Source organism: Apus apus, chromosome 7, assembly GCF_020740795.1.
Source record: "Apus apus isolate bApuApu2 chromosome 7, bApuApu2.pri.cur, whole genome shotgun sequence".
NCBI classification, from domain to species: Eukaryota; Metazoa; Chordata; class Aves; order Apodiformes; family Apodidae; genus Apus; species Apus apus.
The window spans coordinates 1,777,973-1,797,953 of NC_067288.1; the positions used below are offsets into that span (position 1 = coordinate 1,777,973).

The window sequence follows — 19,981 nt, forward strand, 5'->3', positions numbered from 1 at the left end:
GCCTTGGTGTGATGTCTCTTTGTCTCCTCCTTTAACAAGACATGAAAACAGGCATATCAAAGGGATGTAGGTTTATGACAAAGTAGGATAGTTAACTGCTGCCCCTCCAGCTTGAATTTGCTGAGTGGAAAGGATGAAGGGCTGTGTACACATATCCCGCCTGTGCCAAGAGGCTTAGGTGCCCTCAGAACTGGGAGCAAAAGGCTCGGAGCAGGCAGCCAGCACCACCCCTGCTCTCCAGGGGAGATTTACCTGCACACAGGCTGCTCTCAGCATCAGTTTACTCAAAGCTCTCTGCAAATTAAAGTGTGGTGCTCCAGAGGTGAGATGAGAAAAAGCGCATCACCCCACGGTAAAGAGAATGGCCCAGTACTGTTGTAAGACACCTGATCTGTTGTGTTCCTCAGCACTGATCAAGTAACTTTGTGAAATTAAGCCACCAGTGATAGCACTAATTCAACTCACCATCAGTGTCTTGGTTTACTGCAGCTGTCTGGTTCCAGCACTAGTAACAGGCCTCTGCTCCAGGTGATTCATAGAATTCCACGTTAAATTCCACATTACACAAACTACTCCTGCAGGAGTGGGACATGAGCAGACTACTCCAGCTGTACGCTGGAGTGAGAAAACACCAGACCAAAGACACTGAGGCCAAGCTGGGTGCAGCTGAAGAGGGAGAGCCAGTATGAGGAGAGGAGCTGTCTTTGCCAACTGTCTGCCTTGGCAGGGGGTCACAGGTAGATGTGAGCTCAGCCAGACATCATGTGCTCAAGCTGGTCCCACTTCCTCCACTTACAATACAAATAGCTTATTGGAGCATAACATACTTACCCCAGGCTGTGGCTAACAACTGGAATGGAAGCAGCCCTTAAAATTAATTGTGCTCTGACATTGCCTGCTCCCTGCCTCTCTGGTGCCTGGGCAAAGCAGACATGGAACCATTCAAAGCAACACTGCCTGTAGAATTAACAGCCATTTACTGGAACAATAAATTACATTTTTACAACAAAGATTTTACAAATACATCCAAAAGTTAATAAAATAAAGGCTTCTAGAATGTTGCCAGTCCTCTCGTCTCTGTACAAATCCATACATGGAAGAGGTAGCTTTAAAGGCCAGAGCAGCACTGAACAAAGGCTTTTGGAAAGTGTCAGGGACTGAAAGCAGGTTTGGAAAAGCACAAACCACATTCAAACAGAGATGTCACCTGGCGAGCAGGGAGGAGTTGAGTCACAGAGTGTCAACCACAGAGAGAAAACCACTTCTGCCTTTGCAAGAGAGGGTGGCCAAAGAGAAGGCTGCGAGGTTCCCGAGGAGTGGTGCTGGCAGGTGCTGCGGGAGGGGATGTTTCAGCAGAAACATCCCTTTCCTCTGAAATGAGGCCCAGGACAAACACACCTGCCTGGGGGTGGGTTGTTTTGGTTTGTTGTTTGTTTTTTTTAAAAATAAGAGCATCAATCCCTTTCCCCCCCTCCCATGTCCTCTCTCAGGCCTCAGTGCACTGTATAGGGTACATATATTGCATGAGTCCTTCCTGCCCGGCGTGGGGGCAGACGCGGTGGGTGTCGGGCTGTGTCCAGCACCTTCCAGCCCCCCCGCTGCCACGGTAGCTTCTTGCTCCTCAGCTGTCACTTCTCAATACCAGCCAAACAAACACCTCCGGTGGGTTTTCCTGCACAACCAGTAGCAGACCAGGCCCCAAGGTGAATGCCTGGACTTGGGCACAGCAGCCGGAGCATCTAATGGATGCCAAACCAGCTGTATCCATCCGGAGACCCTCGCTTCGGACAGACAATTCCATCTGCTTGTGACTCTTAGTGGAAAAGCTGATTTTTAATGTATAGATGTTAAGAGATACTTGCTTTTTCTTTTTTTTTCCTGCAGCCTGAATAGAAAAAAGCACCCTCAGGAACAGCCAGATTCATGGCTCCTTGAACATTTCCCGCTTGCACAAGGTGAACGTGGGGGATAAAAGCTGCAGCTCCAAACCCTGGTCCCCGTGTCACAGCCAGCCCCTGCTCTTGGCTTCAGTGTGAACCACGGCGTGACACTGCTTGATGGTGAGCTCCAGCTGAGCCAGCTGGCAACAGCCCACCTCCAGCCGCTTCCTGGGGAAGAGGAGAGAGCAGAAGTTATCAGGACATAGGGAACCCATGTTGTAGGCAGGAAATGTTCAGGATATTCCTTTAAAACCAAATCCAAAGGTATCCTAATACCAGAGCTGACTCTGGGGACAGTTTTTGTCCCCTGAAGGGCTTTGCTCTCACCACGTCTCAGTCTCTACAACTGTAAGGAGAGGGGACATGTGGAAGCAATGGGGTGGTGGGGAACCCCACCAGAAAAGGAGAGGTCTTGGGTCATCACCACTCAGATCCATGAGAGGAAGTCTGGAATCTGCCAGGGAACTTACAGGCAAGTTCAGGGGAAAGAAAAAAAAAGTTTCTGATGGAAAAACTTTTGTGAATTTGCTGAAGATGCAAAAAATTGCTACAGCAGATCTCTGGGGCAGGGACAGTCTTTTTGTTCAATTTATATCCTGAAGATCACAGAATGCCAGAGGTTGGAAGGGACCTCTGAAGATCATCGAGTCCAACCCCCCTGCCAGAGCAGGATCCCCTAGGGCAGGTCACACAGGAACGTGTCCAGGAGGGTTTTGAATGTTACCAGAGAAGGAGACTCCACAACCTCTCTGGGCAGCCTGTCTCAGGGCTCCATCATGTTCACAGTGAAAATATTTTTCCTAATGTTTATAATCTGGACCCTCATCCTTGGTGGGCATCTTTTAAATGCTGCTTTTAAAAGCCTTGGAGGCAGGAAAGTGGAGAGAACTGTGCATGTAGCCTTGACTATTTAGCTTCTAGTAGACTTTTTCCTTCTCCAAATAAGAAGAAACCCTTTGGATCAAAATCCTCAAGATAGGAGCATCTTTGGTGTATCCTGAAAAAGGGACAGAGGACAAATATTCCAGACAGGAATTCATCTCCCAAGGAATTCAGAGGCCAGGCTGAAGTAAAAATGTTTGCTGGTAACTGAAGGGGAAACACTTTGATCTGCATGTTTCTGCCAAAGCACAACTAATTCAGGCTGCCTTAGAGCAGTCTCCCAGGCCTTTGCCCTTGGAACTTCTTTTAGTAACTGAGTGCTTTTAAAACCTCACTTTGCATCTCTGCTTTATTGGGTGGAGTCATATTCTATCTCACTTCCAAAATTCCAAATAGCTTTACTGCTGTAATAACTGAGAACAACACTGAGACATCAGCAATACTTTGAAAATCTGTGGATTGACTTTATAGCAACAGCTCTTAAACCTTTGCTTCCTTTGCTTTGTATGTTTTCAAGGGACACTCATGTAACAAAATCATCCCCTCACCCCCTACTGCTCATCCAGAGAATGAGAGTTCTGGCCAGGATGGTTTTTTGGCCATGAAATCTACTGTCCCACACAGAATTCACCACAGTGGGCCAAGTTTTGAGACTTTCTGATAAAATACAGGCCTGGGAACACCTTTAAAACACGTGCCTTAGCACAACACCAAAGGCTGTGTATGGATGGTAACAATGGAGACACACCCACGAATGCCTGGACATGTGAGAACTACAGAAGTGCTGGTCACCAGCTCAAGCCAGTTAAGCTTCTGAACTACTTTTCTCCACCAATACCTGAATCTCTCCCTCCCTGCATAGCTCTTCTCCCCTGACCTCACGATTTGCATAAATGCACAGTAGATTTAGGACGTGAGCACCAATCCAGGCAAAAGAAAAGCCTTTTAGAGTAACTTGCCCACTCAGATTAAAGCAATCTGCAAGCCTTTCCTGCAGTTGATGGAACCCTGCTTCAGAGCCTGGCAAGTTACAGCCAATTCATATCCACACAACAGCAAAGAAAATATCTGTCTTTTACCATCCACTTAACATTTATTGTTAAAAACATGGCAGAACCTGGCTTTACAAGCCTGCAATTACACAAATTCAGGAAGAAACCTTTTGTGACCTAGAAACCTTACCCTAAACAGTAAGGCTTGCATGACACTCACTTGTAGATTAATGTTTTCAAAGCTTTTAACTCAGCTGTACAACAAACAGAACGTTTGTTTTCCTGTGAGTGAACTACCAGAACTGTTACCAGAAGTACCTCAAAGCAGAATCTGGGTTACATCCAAATGAATTTAACTGCAGTCTCATGCCCTAACCTGCCTCCCAATGAACACTAACCTACACTGGCTTTGTCTGCCACTAAGTCAGGAATGCAAAACTGGCAGAGGGAAGAGGGACCAATGTCTCACCTCAAAGTTAAACAGCTGAAAATCAATGTGTAGATGCTAATGGCTCAGCTCAAATACAATTTCTGTCCTCTCCCACTCTGTTGCAATAGTAGCTCATTTCAAGACAAGAAAAAAAGGAAAAAAACCCAAACATCCCCACTCGTCTTCCCTGTGCCCCTCCTACAATGGTGAGTTTATTTATCCCAGCAATTTCTGTAACAGTACTTTGGCTAATACAGTGCAAGTTAAAACGGCCAGTGCCCAGCTTACCGATATGTCTCTTCTGAAACACACTCATAAAGCTCCTCTGCAGTGAATTTTATACTGTTATTTATCTAAAACAATGAACAAAGAATTAACCAAGCATTGATTCAAATTATACAGCGGGTATCACAGAGATGGTTAATGTCTCACCTAACAGGCTCTCCAGTTGAGACAGTACAAATAAAGCCATGCTGGGTACTATAAAATCTAATACTACAAATTAACATTCATGTTTGTATATAATGGGAGTGACAGATACCACTCCAGCTCCATTTACTAACAATTTCTGCACAAAGCTAGATGATCTTAAATCATTCTTCCTCCCCTCTTAATCTACCCTATCATTCTATAGCAAATGAAGTAAGCTCTGACTTGCAATAATTCCAATCACCCAATCTGCCCAGGCCCAAAACCCAAATATATCTTCCTGTACAAGAAGGAGGCTACAAATCTGAAATATGTACTATACTAAATGGAAAAACACCTCTATTCTACTGCAAACATTCATGTCAATTTCTTTTCTTAAAATCTCCCAGCACAAATGGATTAAAACTTCACGAACAACTGGTAATTTCAGTTCCTCTCTGAACTGCAGTCAATATTCTCCATAGAATTACCCCATGCAATATAAATGCTCTCTTCTTACAATGACCAGATCAGGGACGTTTTGGTGACTTCAGCTGCAAGGCTTTTTATTCTTGACAGCAAACCCTTCCCAACAAAGGAGTGCTCAGACAGGCACACAAGGAACTCAGATTCCAGTAGAGACACAAACACCTCTCATTAGGTACCAACTAAAAATCCAGTTTTATGCCCGATACCTAATAATAAGAGCAATCTTTAGAATTCTAGCTTAGTGGAAACACAATTATAATAACTACTTTTAAATTATAAACTGAAATAGAATCGTATCTAAAAAAGAAAAAAAGTTAAAGAAAACTTTGTACCTCGTTGCTTGTGAGGAAGTCATAGAGGGTCCAAATATCCTGGAAACTACTGGTTGGGGTCAAAATTCTGAAAAAGAAAAGTTTGGGGAATTTTTAAAGCAAGTGTAAAAGGACTGTCTGGAAGACTGAAAAAACAGAAGTGCTTTAATGAAAAAAAAAAAAAAATCTAATTACTTTCTTTAACCAAAGAGAAAATTCTGATCTTTGAAGAATTTTCCCTTCCACCCATCCCCTTCTAGAAGAATTAAGGGAGCTTATTATTTCTGTAAGGAGTCTCTATAAAGTTTTTTCCTCATTACAGTTTCAACTGATGGCTTTTTAAGCAATCTCTCTCTCTAGATGGGAAGAAAGGCAGCAATAATTAAAAGCCTTTTGTTTCAGAGCAGCAAAGCCTGCTGTATGAATGTGGAGCCACAGACAAGCCACACGCAATCCCCAGCTTTCCCACAGCAACTGCAGCTCTAACTCATTCCCTCTGTATTCTGATGTGCAGCTCAAATGCTACAATTTGCATACTGGTTTTGCTGCTTCTAATAATAACCACTTCCCAGCCAGTACTGAGATGGGAAAACAGGGTTTGACAGCTGAGGAGAGGTGCTTCTATGAAGAACTGTGCATGGTGTGAAATGCTCGTTTTGTTTCTCTGCGACTGCACGCAGCAGCCAGTGACAGCTCAGTATTCCCCAAAATCCAGTCCTTGTTCCCCACATTACAGGGATATCAGCTGCAAAGCACCAGCTTTGGCCTCTCTGTAAAGGGAACTCCTGAGAGATGTATACCCTTCTCCACAAGGCTCCAAAAATGGTCCAAGAACTCTCAGGTCTCTCAAAAAATCCTACTCCTGATCTGTTTAAGCAGAGACAATTCAGTTGCACCTCGGTGTGACTCCATTTGCATTCACCAGGAAAAAGCAGAACCCTCTTAAAGAGCACAAATCTACATTAAAAACCACGTAACACCCTTCATATAGTGATAAATACTGACAAAATTCTGCCTTACGTCAAGTTTTAAGTATGTAACTAATGATTAAGAAAGTGACTGGGTTTGGAAAAAAAACACATATTGAAAAAAAAACATCTTTTTGGGAAGCTCTATTTACTTTCCCACAGGAAAGTGCCCAAATTCTCCTCCCCCTCCCCTTGCAAGCAGTAAGCCTTTATTAATGAATTAATTAAAACTGAATAAAACCCAGAAAACGAACCAGTTAAAAGCCCCGGTTTAGAGACACCGTATTTTAAGCAGGCTGGAAGACCACGACACACCACAGGATCTATCACAACCAGGAAGCCTGCTCCTTGTGTTCATCATGACTTCACACAGGAATTATCACTGCTACACCAGCCAGTCCCACCTTCTTCCTAAGAAGACGCACCCAGCACGTGCTGCTCTAAAACACTGAACCTGCCAGCTCCGAGTCAGCAAAGGGAGTATGCCTGAAAACCCCCCAGAGCCTCCCACTGCCACCTCAGTGAGAAGCCCACCGGCTCTGACGGTGCAAAACCCCGGCACAGACCATTTGGAGCCACCCCCAGCCAGGCTGGGAGTGCTGGCAGCTTGGGCGGCAGCTCCCGTTCGCACCCGGCAGCTCGGCGGGTCAGCAGCCCGGGCTGCGCGGACGAGGCAGCACTTCAGACACCTGCGGGATCAACCCAGGAGCGCAGCCGAGCCCGGGAAGCCGGGGCTGCTCCTGCTGGGGGCTCCTGCCCCGCTCCCTGCGGCGCAGCCAGCAGGAAAGCTGCCGGGGCTGCTCTCGCACGGGGCGCGCAGAACGGCTCAAGGCACCGAAGGGAAGGTTCTGGCTTCCCCTGAAGGCCGTTTCGTGCTGCCACACCACGTGCCGGGGCAACACACCCGGTGTTTATCCTGCTCGAAGGCGGCCGGGTCAGTAAGGGCTGCTGCCACAGCCCGGATGCGGGTGGGAAACCCAGCCGGGCAAAGCTTCCTGAGGGAGGGATGGAGCGGGGCGAGAGAAGGAAGAGCTCTATCAATGATGGATTCTGTGGAAGAAAGGTGTACGGAGACCTATGAAAAAGTGAAGGAACAGACTGCAAGCTGAGTGGGGGGCGGGACCCCACCATGCTGCCTTTCCCTGGCACGGCACAGCAACCCTGCAGGGCTGTTTCTGTTCACCTGACTTCTTAATCCTCCAGGCCCAGGGCACAGAGGAGACCAGAAACTTCCATGGTGCACCCCACCATCCTTCACCCCACCATGCTTCACCCCACCAGGCTACATCTAAAGCAAGCCAGCTTGAGAATTATTTTGAAGCAATATCAGGCTGGAATTCCATGGTAATTTGTAGCCCACTAGTTTTGCACAGACCTGGAATTCTCCTGTGTGCGTGACAGCAGCCAGCACAACACCCACGTCTCCTCTCCCTGCACAGACCTGACAATGTGAAGGCACCAAAGACACTGTGTTCCAGCCTCTCTTTCCAAAGGGAGCACTTCTCAACCATTACTGGAGAAAATAAATTATTTATGTATTCAACTCTCAAACACCAGCTGAGAAGCTAGAGGCTTACAAATGACTGGTGTTTCCCAGGCCATGCAGTCTCTGCACTCACCAAGGTAACCTCACCACTCATCGCTCCATCCACATATAAGTAACTTAATTTTAAACCCTGTAACTTGTTTTATGGTGTCTGCTTGGACTATCACTATTGCTTCTGGGTTTAAAGCATGAAATGGGAATTCTGCCATTTGGCTCAGAGCTTTACAGTATCTTCAATAAAAGACCTTTATTGTTTTCAAGGAAGAACCATTGCTGTACTGAAAAGAAGCTAGTGAGAGAAGAGGTTGCACAGTAACTTCCCCCACAAATTCTTAACAGGTCAGCATTCATAAAACATGCTTATTGCTGCTTCCAACTAAAAAGAAACTGGAATACAAGCTTCAGTCTTGGAATACATTGCTCTGTAGAAAATTATAACACAGTCCTGTCTGCAGGGTGATGATTTCACACCACTGCTGCTGTCTACTGGTTTTCAAATCGGTTTATGTTCCTTTCATCTCCTTTAGCCACCACTGTGTACTACTGAAAACACCCATTTTAAGAGATGTACATCTGGACATGTCTGTATTGCACACCGACCCTGCATCTATTACGTCAGTAGAACAAGATTATCTCATTTGCATCAAAGTTCCTCAGTAAAGAAAAGCTTGCCTCAGCTATAGAAATATGTCCAGAAAATAACCCTCTAGGTTAATTAAACACAAAGCAAATGGGCTCTTATGTAAACCTCCCCTACCAAGCCATGTGAATCTCAGTATTGTGACCACTGCAGTATTTAACCACTGCTTTTTCTCTCTCCACATGCCACCAAACCTATTTCAAAGGCAAAGGATGGAAAGGCACTGAGTTGCTTTGCCTTCCGTGTCAGCACAGCCATGCAAAGCCAAGCTGCAAACAACCCCACACGATGCACTTCCATTCCTAGTTAGTCCAAACATCATGCTCAGAGAAGGTGTTGGCGAGGATGCTGGGTGCCATGGGAGCTGGACTGCAATTTGTTGATCAAGCTAAAAACTACAGTATGGGGCTGTGCAGTTTTCTGAAAGTATTTAGTCCAGGAGGTGGAGAACGTGTCATGGAAGGACACAAAAAATGACCATGGGTACCAGTTACAAAATGGAGGCCAGATACTGTTCTTGGGGCAGAGAGGGAGAAAGGAGACAGTCAGACTTTGGGATTTCTACCTCATAAACAATAGGGACCCCAAACCACTCAGAACATTTCTTTACCTACTGTCTTGTCACTCATCTGATACCAAACATGCACAAAGTGCAAGACACAACAATCAAACACTGAAAGGGACAGGAAATGGCTCATGATATGGTTTCTCACTTGTGCACAGAGAAGACCTGGGAAACAAGCAAAGCCTCCTCGGAAAGGATCAGAAAATTCACTTATCAAATAGAAGGAAAAAACCCAACCCACCAGACAATCTAGTAGTAAAAGCAGGTCAGTCTGCCAGCTGCTCACAGCCACTAAAATCCTGGGCAATGACAAGGAAAGCCTATAGATAAAAGTCAGAGGAGACTGCATGGTAATAATCCCTGTCAAATCTGGCCAAGCCTCCATCCCTCAGGAGGTGTCACACTGAGCCTTTCCTCTGTAACAGCTCCACACAATTGCCTGTGCCCTACCACTGACAACACTGTCCCCAAGCATTACTGATTCAATCAACTCCTGTGGTTAATCAAACAGGCACGTGACTTAGTTGTACAAAAGTCAACTTAAGCCATTCAAAGTCCCATGTAACCTCACTGTCAGAGCACCAGGGAAACAAAAAAGATGAGAAATGGAAAAAACAAAACTTCTATGTGGCTTATTAGCAATTCCTCACTGCACTGCATCAAGGGACTCAAACTGGTGTTACAATGATCAACACATGCCAGCATCAACCCACTGGGAAATCAAGAGGATTCTTCCCAAAACCAAGTCAAGCTCACACTTTCTTCTACGGTGCAAGTACTTCACAGCTTTATAAGGTCAGAAAGGTCCATGGCTTTTACAACACAGACTCATTCATTCCAACTTCTCTGCTTTTTAGACTGCTTCAAAGGCAATCTGCACCTGGTTGAGCACTGCCCAGTTCCAGCTACGTTTAACAGAGGCACAGGTCTTGAGGCTTCCCAAGTTCTTGCAGCTCTCATTAAAACTGGCAGAAGGGTAATGGACACATTTGGACCCTGGCAGCAGAGAAGGCTGTAGGTAAGTCCAAATGTAATAGCAGATGACAAAGAATCCAAGTAGGAAAGGAAATGCTAGAACTAGGAGAAAACCTTTTGTCAAATACCGCACATCTTCAACTGTACCAGACAGGGTGATGAAACAAAAGGGCACAGCTCTGTGGAAAGATGAGGTCTGAAAATGTAATTCAACTGTTCTCCTTCAGTGGGTTGAGTACATTTCAGGTTCCATCTAAGCAAATAAAAAAATAATCAGGGGATAGGGAAGTCTGATACTTTTTGAATTGGGAGTTAATCTCCATTTTATTTCCAGAAGGAGACTGCATGTGGAGGAAGATTCAGAGTAGAGGTCTTAATTAGAAACTTTATGATAGAAATTACTAAATGCCATGGCAGTCGAAGGGAAGGAAGACCATTTTCTAACTAGACACCAAGAAAAAGTAATCTCAATTCCTCCACTGACCAGCTGAAAAAACAAAGAGGAAACAGTTTATCTACATCTATAGAAATCTGTTCTTAAAGTAGTAAAACTGTAGAACTGATTATTTAATCTCAAAATATTTAATTCAGTGATCAGCTCTGAGACAGGAGTGTCTTCCTCAACTATTGAGATCTTAAAAAATAAATACATTGTACTTTTAAGTTACAAATGTTCACAGAGTCCTCATCTCAATCAGTCTTTCCAAACATACAAAATAACTGGGAACTGGAGAGAAAATCCATGTAGATAAAGTATGAGAAAAGCAGAATTCAGTTTACTTACTGCAGTAAGTAAAAGATAAAGATTTCAACAGCTGACACTATAATACTATACATTTATGAGTACTGTATCTAAGAGCATATGTTGTAAATTGTGTGTGATTTTAATGCTGGCATCTGAACAAAGTTATTTCTTAGTGAGCAGATGAAAAAAATCAAACTAGAAATAACTCTATCACTTTGCCCAAGACTAAACTCTTTTCTGGTAACAAGGATTTCTTACCTAAAAGTAACTGGGGCAGCAAACATGAAGATATGTAGAGGTGCTTATGAACCCTTGAATCAGAAGTTATATTCAGCCAAAGGAAAACATTGGCTAATGTGAACCCCTACAGATATATTTAAGTACTGCAGCTGCATTAATTATTTGTGACCTTAAACCTCTCTTCTCTCCAAAGACACTGGGCCCATCTTCCAGCAGAATCAGTAGAAGAATTTCTACAAGTGCTGAAAAATTTGGCACAAACTTGAAAACTCTGAATTGTAGAAATAATTCTATCACCTCGAAGAGCTACTTGAAAATTTAATTTATTTTAAAGATGTAAGAGACCTTAAATTAGGACCCCTAATTAATGGCTCCAAATAATACCCAACTCAAATAATACATAACAGAAATAGAAGTGTAAACCACTGTTGAAAACTGTATGAAATATTATCCAATCTAAAGTTATTTAAAAAGATCTTATGGTTTTACTTATCTTACTGGAAGTATAAATTTCAGAGGTTTAGTAATCTTTGTTAATTGCTAGTCAATGTAATATCCATCAACATCTACCCTCAACTGTCAAAAGTATGGGTATTTCATGCTCACTTTTAAAGTGAGTAGATCTCAAGAACACACTGACACAACAATGGCTGCAGGGATCAACAATATTTGATGAGACAACTAACACAACTGTTTAAATACATCCCTGCTGCCAGAAGAAGCAGGCAGGTTATTAACAGCTGCTAACCATACTACTTACTGACTGAATTTTAGAGCTGAAAAAACCATTTGTGGTATGCAGTATTCTGCAGCATAAATACCACTCTGCTACCAGTGTTGTTAGAGGAAGAAGCAAAGATAGAATTAAAAATCTGTATGATAAGACAAAAGCTATAAAAATAGGGTAAGATGCAGAAAGCTCTTCCATAAAACAGCTCTTTTAAAAATATCTGTATTTGTCATAAACAAGTTCTGGTCTTCAAGTCTGAACAGCTGTAGTGGTGTCACTGATGTAGTATTTTCTTTATGAGGAAGGGTATCACTACACTAATTTATCTCAAAAAGCATGACTGTCCTTTTCCAATTGTTCTTAACAATCTGAAAATCTGAACTTTCAACGCAGTTGAAACTGCAATATGACTTATTTGTAGAACTTCCAAACTTTCACAACAGTTTCTTTCTGTTTTGTTCTGGACAGCAAGGAATAGAAGCTAAGACTGAAAACATTTGCATTTTATCACTAAAAGCTGTATTACCTCCAAATACTCAAGCTACAACTTTTTCACTACTTTTTCCTCAGATGTCTCCTTAGATTAACTTTAAGCCACTGAAAAAAAAATATTAAAAATTAAAAAAATATATATTCTCTTTTGTTTTAGAAAGGGTGAGCAACATCTGGCAAAATGAGCCTTGCTCTGGCTTTTGGAAACTTCAGACTTCCTGTTTTAATACTCCACAATATAGATAAACCTACAATGATCCATAAATATGACTCTCTAGAAAACCGACTCAGAATTCTACAACAACTTAAGTCTCTCTACTGAAAACTAAAACAGAATGTAACACGTTAGTGTCTCTCTGAGTTTCTTGCTCCACGATGCCCTCTACTGATAATGCAAGTTCAAAAGCTCATTTCTTTGGTAGAATGATAGAAAATACACTCCTTGTGAAAAAAAAAAATCCAATAATCTCCAACAAATTAACTTCATTGCTATAAAAAAATCAAAATAAAAAGACTAATCTAAGACTTTGCAGAAGGTACCCTATTCTACCCAAAGCTTCATTTTTATTATTATGCACTCTCTAAAAAACTGGAGAAGACAGAAGGAATATCATCCTTCCTAAAGTGAGAGTCCAGGTGACTGACTGTCATTGTTACTGCTGCAATACAGGTTTAGACTATGAAGAATTGGTAACAGTGAAGTTCCAAAATTGTAAGTCCTTCACTATATCAGAAGTTTATCTATTAGGCCTCATCTTTGAAAAAAGATGTTCTGAATTACTCAAAGTTCTTGCTATCAGAGCTAATGTATGAGTTAATCATCTCATAGTTCTGGTTACACTCTGAGCAGAGGCACGTGGCTCATCATCAAATACTGAAAAACAAGTCTCGAGTCATAAGAGAAAATTCACTACATGAGATCTGAATATCTGCAACACTTTCTTACTCTTTTGCTACCAAGAAATGTTTCTAGGTAGCCTTGATACCAAGATTTTTACTGAAAGTCATGTAACTAAGCATACATCATAAATTGTAGTTTGGCATCAAAAGATTGCAGTGACTTTTATGACTTTAAGTGACTGTTGCTACCACCAGCTTTTATGAGGAGCTCAAATGCTTACCTACTAATCCCTCCATGGATATCACTCACAGCTGCCAACAGTTTCTGCAGACCTAAGAAAGCTTCTTCAAATGAAGACCTTCCTGTTGTAGTTAGGGCATTGAGGTCCAACTTTTGGAAAATTTCATTACTAGTATTAGAAAGAAAGAAAGCAGACACATTGAAAAGCAATTAATAAAAATCCTCAAAATTCAGAGAAACACAATACCTACACTGTATTTTGACTATTTTGACTATTAAAAAATATAAGTCAAATGTAAAACTGTACTAAAACTATACTAAAACCATGTTATCTAAATAGTCTTACTATAAACAGAAGAAAAAACATGCCCTACAATTGCACTTATCTGTTTAAAATTCTCCTTGTTGATTGTTTTCTGTAACATGATTTTATCTTCGACCTGAATAGATTTATAATTGCACTTCACTTGTGAATGAAACAGTCTCTTCATGCAGGTCCTGAGTACACCTGAGTAAGCCTCTCTTGGGAAAGTACTGTTCAGCTAAAAAAGTTAAGGGTTTCTAGCAATTTTCCAAGCAGATTTATTATCCAGATCTACTGGAAAGGGTCTGACACCTTCCCTGGGAACAGCTGCGCTGGGACAACGAACGGCAGCGCCCTCATCAAGAATCATCCCCACAGGTACAAGGTCAGGAGTATTTTCTTGACATGAGCAAGAAGAGTGTGAGGTGACCTTTGATCCTAAAATTTTATCCTCTTTTCAGAGTGGTCCTTACCAGGTGGCAAAAGCCAACAGTTCGGTTGCATTTTCATTATAAAGTGGTACACTTTCCTTGATGCCTAGATGAAACCTTAGTGCTGGCTATTAGGTGAGTCCTGAACAGACCACCAAAAAGGGAGCTCCTTGGTGCCTGACATAACTCAAGAGTCCCTCATTTGCAAAGGTTTCAGATTAAGACTAGAAAAAGAAGACAGATTTTGTGATAGCATCCAAAGGAATGAAAAATCTGCTTGAAAAATCACAGAGATGCCCGAAACAGCAAAAATAAAAACAATGGTAAAATATCTAGATGGAAGGGGGGGTTAATTTCCTGCAATTTTGAGTTTGCATGAAAAAGGAAATTCATCACTAGATTCTGCATTTGGGTTTTGTGGGGTGAAGGATTTTGCTTAAAAAGAAAATTTATTAACTTCAAATGGATTTAAAGAAAGTAAACAATTTTGCATAAGCTAGAACACCTCTTCAAGATATGGAAATAAGATAACCATCAGAAAACTTTGAGCTTGAATGCCCCTTTTTTACAGATAAAGTTGAGATTTCCATAGATGTCTCACATTTGTGGCTCTTACAGGGTTGTCAACACCCTTCTGTAAAGCAACTTATTTCAGCCACTGTCCATAAAAAAAGGGCAGCAGACTAGACAGATCACTGACTGCACGCATGTGACAATTTGCATGACAAGTTAGGCAACTTTTTTTTCTTTTTGGAAGATGTTGATTCATTACTACATAGCTTCTTCTCTAAGATAAGAAAAAACAAACCAACCAACCCACCCAGCAATTCCTAAAGTGAGTCTGTTTGAAAATGATGTAAGATTATGTAGCAGTTCTGAACTTGTTAGCACGTTGTACCTGTACGAGTTGATTGTATTCCACAGACCTTCAAGGACTGACCAGATTTCCTGGTGCCTGTTTTCCTGAGGCACATGAAAGCTGGATTCTAACTTAGTTTCTTCAGAGTTTTGCTGACTTGGTGTCACTGCTTCCATTTTTTCACATCCAGCAGTTTCTGAAAAAACCATGACGTCTTCTGGTAAATCCTGCTCACTGTTTGACCTCACCTTATAAAACAGTTTAGCAAACAAATTATGAGTGTATTTGGTTCCTAACTTAAGAAAACTTGAACACTTCTACAATTTTTATTTTCAAGCAATTATCAAAAAAGCAAGGTCCTAAACTGACCTGGCACAACCTAGTCTGTGTAAGGGCAGGTCTTTGTGCAGTCAGACCTGCCAGGACAAGGGCAGCAGGAAACAAGTTTCAGGCAGAAAGGCTGTTGCTGCAGGCCAAGTGGCTCTGCACACAGAGGCTACAGCACAACTGACAGTCAAGACTCCCCTGACCATCCTTCCTTCAGATTTCTCCAAAACCTTCACCTTTCTCCAAAACTTTTTACAGATATTCTGACCTGTACTCTTTCCTATATATAGAAATATTTCCAGCCACCCATGCTCATTATTCCATTTTTTATGCTATTACGTATGGAATAACAGTAACCACAAACCAAGGCACTGACATTTCTTCCATCACAACTCAGAGGTGAGCTGGAAGTAAAAACAAGACACTTCTCAGAACACAAAAGGTGTCAGGACACCCTCAATAACTATCACAAAACACATGATACACTGAGTCCTTCATCTGTAGCACCAGAGTTAGCCAGACACTGAAAGCTGTAGTAGCACGTGTGGGAATAGTAGTACTGGATCAATGTCACAAGCAGAAACAACTTCTATCTTAATCTTTAAGGCTCTTTTCCATCAGCTACAAATGCAAGAAAAAACCAAGACATTTGTCCTGAAGGCAGCTAAAGTAAGGTTTTCAGTCACTCTCACAGAACTAACACGTTTCTATTACTAAAAAAAAAAAAAAAAAAAAAAAAAAAAAGGTCTACCAAGCATATACATATAGGCTGGTATTTGCTACATGAAAGTAAAAGTTAAATGTGGGGGTCTACTAATTTTGAAAACACACTAACAACAACTATTCCTCCAATAATGAGTTGAAGTTATGGGAATACTCTGGAAAGCTAAGCCAGGTTTGTAATACGAGCAGGGAGCAAGTCCAAGAAGCTGTAGGTGAACAACCACTAAAGCCTCCCTTACCTCTTTAAGTGTCTGGAACAACTTAGTCAGTTCAGCATAAGCCCGGGGAAGGACACCATTATAGTCTGACCTTGAACTGAAAGCATGGAATAATGCTTTGGATTCCTGGAGCAAGAGATGCATTGTTGAGGAGTCAAGGGGGCCTCCTGAGATTTAGACATTGATATGGGAAACAGAAAGGGGAAAAAAAAAAAAGTACTAGATATTAGGAGTTATCAATCTTAGGAGGCAAGTTTAATAGTCAAATATCTGGATTAACTGAAGCACATAAAAAGCACATAGAGCAAACTTAATCCAGATATTTGAGTATTAACTGAAGAACATAAAAAAGGTTTGAAAGCGGTTCAGAAGCATTAGATCAAGCAGTCTCAAGAGAAACCTGTTCGAGGTTAACATGTCTCAGTTCTTAATCACATCTTCCAAATTTATCCCTGTTTCTGGCAAGAGGATCAACTGGTCTATCTAAAATAGTTCTGCAGAAGAGCAATAACCCAAAAGAAGCACATCGGTTAAAACCAATTTCTTAAAGACATCTTTAAAGAAATGAATGAAGTTTGGGGTGTTTTTTTTCTGTTTTTTTTTTTTAAAACAAACCTCCCTGCTCTCATCTACCACACTAACTAGTCTTTACTCCTCCCTAATACATTTGGCCAGTGCAGATCATTTGGCCACACACAACGTGGTGGCAAAGGAGAGAGAAAGATTATTTCCTTTTAAAAATAGTTCAGAGACCTTGGTGACCATTAATGTTTCGATTCATGAAGATGTTTTTCCCTTGATTTTTGCAGGTACAGGGAGATGTGTGAAATAAATTCTTTTGCTTTTACTGTTTTTGTATAAAAAGTAAACCAAAACCAGCAGAATATTGAATTAAAAAAAAAAAAAAAAACAAAAAAAAAACACAAAAAAACCCCAAGCAAAACCCCAAAACATTTCAGAAATAATTTTTGTGACTTTCACAGGTGATATTTAGACCATCTGAGACCAAAGCCTGGATAGAACCTACTCTTGGCACAAGTTTGTTGGTTTTTTTTTCCTTCTTTTTTCTTTTTTTAATGTAGCTCATAGCTCCTCAATTTCAGTTCAATTCTGGCTTTAAGGCTACAAAAACAATGTTGGGATTTTGTTGCCCATCCAGAGAATAAATTGTGGAGCAATACAAAAGCAGGCAAGACTGCCCAAGGAATGGCTCCATCTGGAAAGTCTTAAATTAAAAAAAAAAAAAAAAAAGCAGAAGAATATGGAACACATCACTATTTAAACATCCAGAGTCCCTGCAAGTGTCTGCTTCTGTAACTACTAAAACCAGAACAGTGAGGTTTCTTACAAGTTTACAATTCACATTCTCAAGAGATTCTTACCTGTACAAAGGTGATTATAGAGACAATCAACGGCTGAAAGTAAATTCCTTGGCACAATACAACCGAAAACAGCCATCCAGTGCTTTCTGTAACACTTCAGCAAGTTTGCTAATGTCCATGGTGGCTTCAGATAAAGGATCTGAAAGATAATGTAATAAATTCAAAGGCTGACTCCTACACGTTTCACAACTGCTCTATTCAATAATGCTATGATTTTTGCCTGCAGAAGCAGAATTCCAGTGATTCCTGAGAAACAAGGCTAGATTCAGATTTATCAATTATCTATTTATCAATTATCTATTAAAAAATATTTTGTTCAGGTTAAACAGAGATGCCATGTAGAAGCATTCAGTGTTCAACAACAATCTTTCAACATGCTGAAGATTTTTTGTTCCCCTTTCCTCAAACATTCTAAATACTCTTTAGTTATCTTTTAAAGTGATTTAATGTATCCCTTGTGTATAAAAACAGAACAGCAGTTAAGTGTGCCTTTGATTTTCTAGTATTGTTAAAAAAGTAAAAATAAACACACTTTTCCTAGCTGTGACTATATACATGAAGTAATATCCACACATTGCAATAAAACTGAAATTCATTTCTACCAAGTGAAACTAGAGTTTGGAAAGATGTTCCCAGGAATCAACGCAGTGAATCAGAAGTGCCTCAAAGCTTAACAGCTAATCAAACCTCTATCTTGTGGAACAACAGGCATCCCATTCAAGTGTTTTTGTTGTGGGGTTGTTTTTTTTTAACATGAAAGCCACAGAGGCTTATTCACAATAAATTCAAACTTGTAACTAATCCTCATCAGGTATAAGATGGAATCTAAACCACAGCATGGATAATTTGAAAGTGCTTTGTATATGAGTACATATTTTCTGTTAACAACACCTTTGAAAGACTGAGTGTTTGGAGTTTGTGGTTAACACCATTGTTATTCTGAATCTGCATTGTGACCAATGTAGCTGAGAACAACTTCATGCACCTGGTGCCTAAAAACATCACTTCTGATGGGGAAGGAGTGCCAGCCACAACAGTCCCTCGACATTGTCTAACACCTGATGGGATAATTTCTTGAATAACATACTTACAAGGCAGTGATTTAACCTTAGTGGAAAAGCCAAATAGAAATTTAATGCAATGACTTCAAAGAGTTCTGAAAATTCACACTGAACAGCCAGCATCTCTGTTACCATGTTATTAAAATACTATTAAAAAACTGCACAGCCACTAGTAGTCATAGAATAAACTTGTTATAAAATGAAATAGTAAAGCTCAGCACTGAACTGTTCACTGGCAGTGAATGGTTAAGTCAGTGAACTAAATAACTTGGCTGTACAGGTATTTTAATTTTAATATCATTAAAATACCAAGGACATTTAAACTTCTTAATACTTGAAATATCAAGCAAGATCACATAAGAAATCACCTCCATCCATAGGTTTCCAAATGCTATTTTCATTTCAGTCTCCAAAATGCAAGATAAAGCTTCTCCTAAGTTCTTCTCAAGGTGTGGAAGTATATTTGGGAATTGCCCAGTAGGAGCAGCACTGCCTCCTTCTGTTTTCTCCAACTCTGTATCTGTCAAACCAATGATAGTAAGAGGTACTTATTGCAACCGCTTTCATATCTGATTTGTGTTGACAGAACACAAATAACTTATCCCCACAAATAAAGACAGACTGCACTTTATATTTACAATATAAAGCAGATGGGCTACACCTAATTAGATTTCAAGTATTTCTAGTTATACCCACTTGTACTGTGGGAATTTTTAATTATGAGCTACTAACCAAGAAGATTAATTTCCCCAGAGCACTAAGAATTTCTGATCTTGCTCCACATTTCTTTTTTCCTTCAATAACTTGGATTATATACAGCAAATGAGGTTATCAGCAAGTGTAAGAAGATCACTTCTTAGTATTGTAAGCTGTATTTGTACCTTTGGAAAAATGACCAGGAAACAACAGAATCAAGTTCCATGTAAGGAGTGTTCTTAGCATACTGAATTTTACAGCTACTAAGAACAGGACCCAAAGTGGCTCAACTTGAAAAACCTCTTTTCAGTCCTGTCATGGATGAGAGAAGGACTTAAGGTTGCTGAAAGAATCACTGTCAAAAAGTGATTTTACTGTGAATTTGTAAAAGGGCAACTTAACAGAGTTGGATGGCAGGGTTCACTCTATTACTTACTATGTGGAAGGAACACATAAAGGCTGGAATTGGGTTGGAGTGATTTACATGGGGATCAGGAGGAATGATTTACACAGAGATCAGGGGAAACAGAGTCAGGATCAGGTTGG

At 40.9% G+C, this 19,981-nt stretch overlaps 1 protein-coding gene across 2 annotated transcripts in view; it reads right to left on the reverse strand.

Moving 5' to 3' along the window:
• Positions 1-960: 960 nt before the first annotated feature.
• The window catches only part of SWT1 (SWT1 RNA endoribonuclease homolog), a 32,374-nt gene continuing 13,353 nt past the window's right edge, over positions 961-19,981 (reverse strand). Inside the window, exons 12-19 of one of the 2 annotated variants that reach the window (XM_051625751.1) lie at positions 19,108-19,259; positions 17,679-17,817; positions 16,318-16,463; positions 15,068-15,276; positions 13,475-13,603; positions 5,474-5,540; positions 4,533-4,597; positions 961-2,108 (exon numbers count right to left, since the gene is read on the reverse strand). In XM_051625751.1, coding sequence (XP_051481711.1) covers positions 2,003-2,108; positions 4,533-4,597; positions 5,474-5,540; positions 13,475-13,603; positions 15,068-15,276; positions 16,318-16,463; positions 17,679-17,817; positions 19,108-19,259 — 1,013 coding nt within the window. In that variant the 3' untranslated portion in view covers positions 961-2,002. Of the gene's footprint in view, positions 2,109-4,532; positions 4,598-5,473; positions 5,541-13,474; positions 13,604-15,067; positions 15,277-16,317; positions 16,464-17,678; positions 17,818-19,107; positions 19,260-19,981 lie in introns of those variants that run through there. The other variant, XM_051625752.1, reaches the window with a different exon arrangement.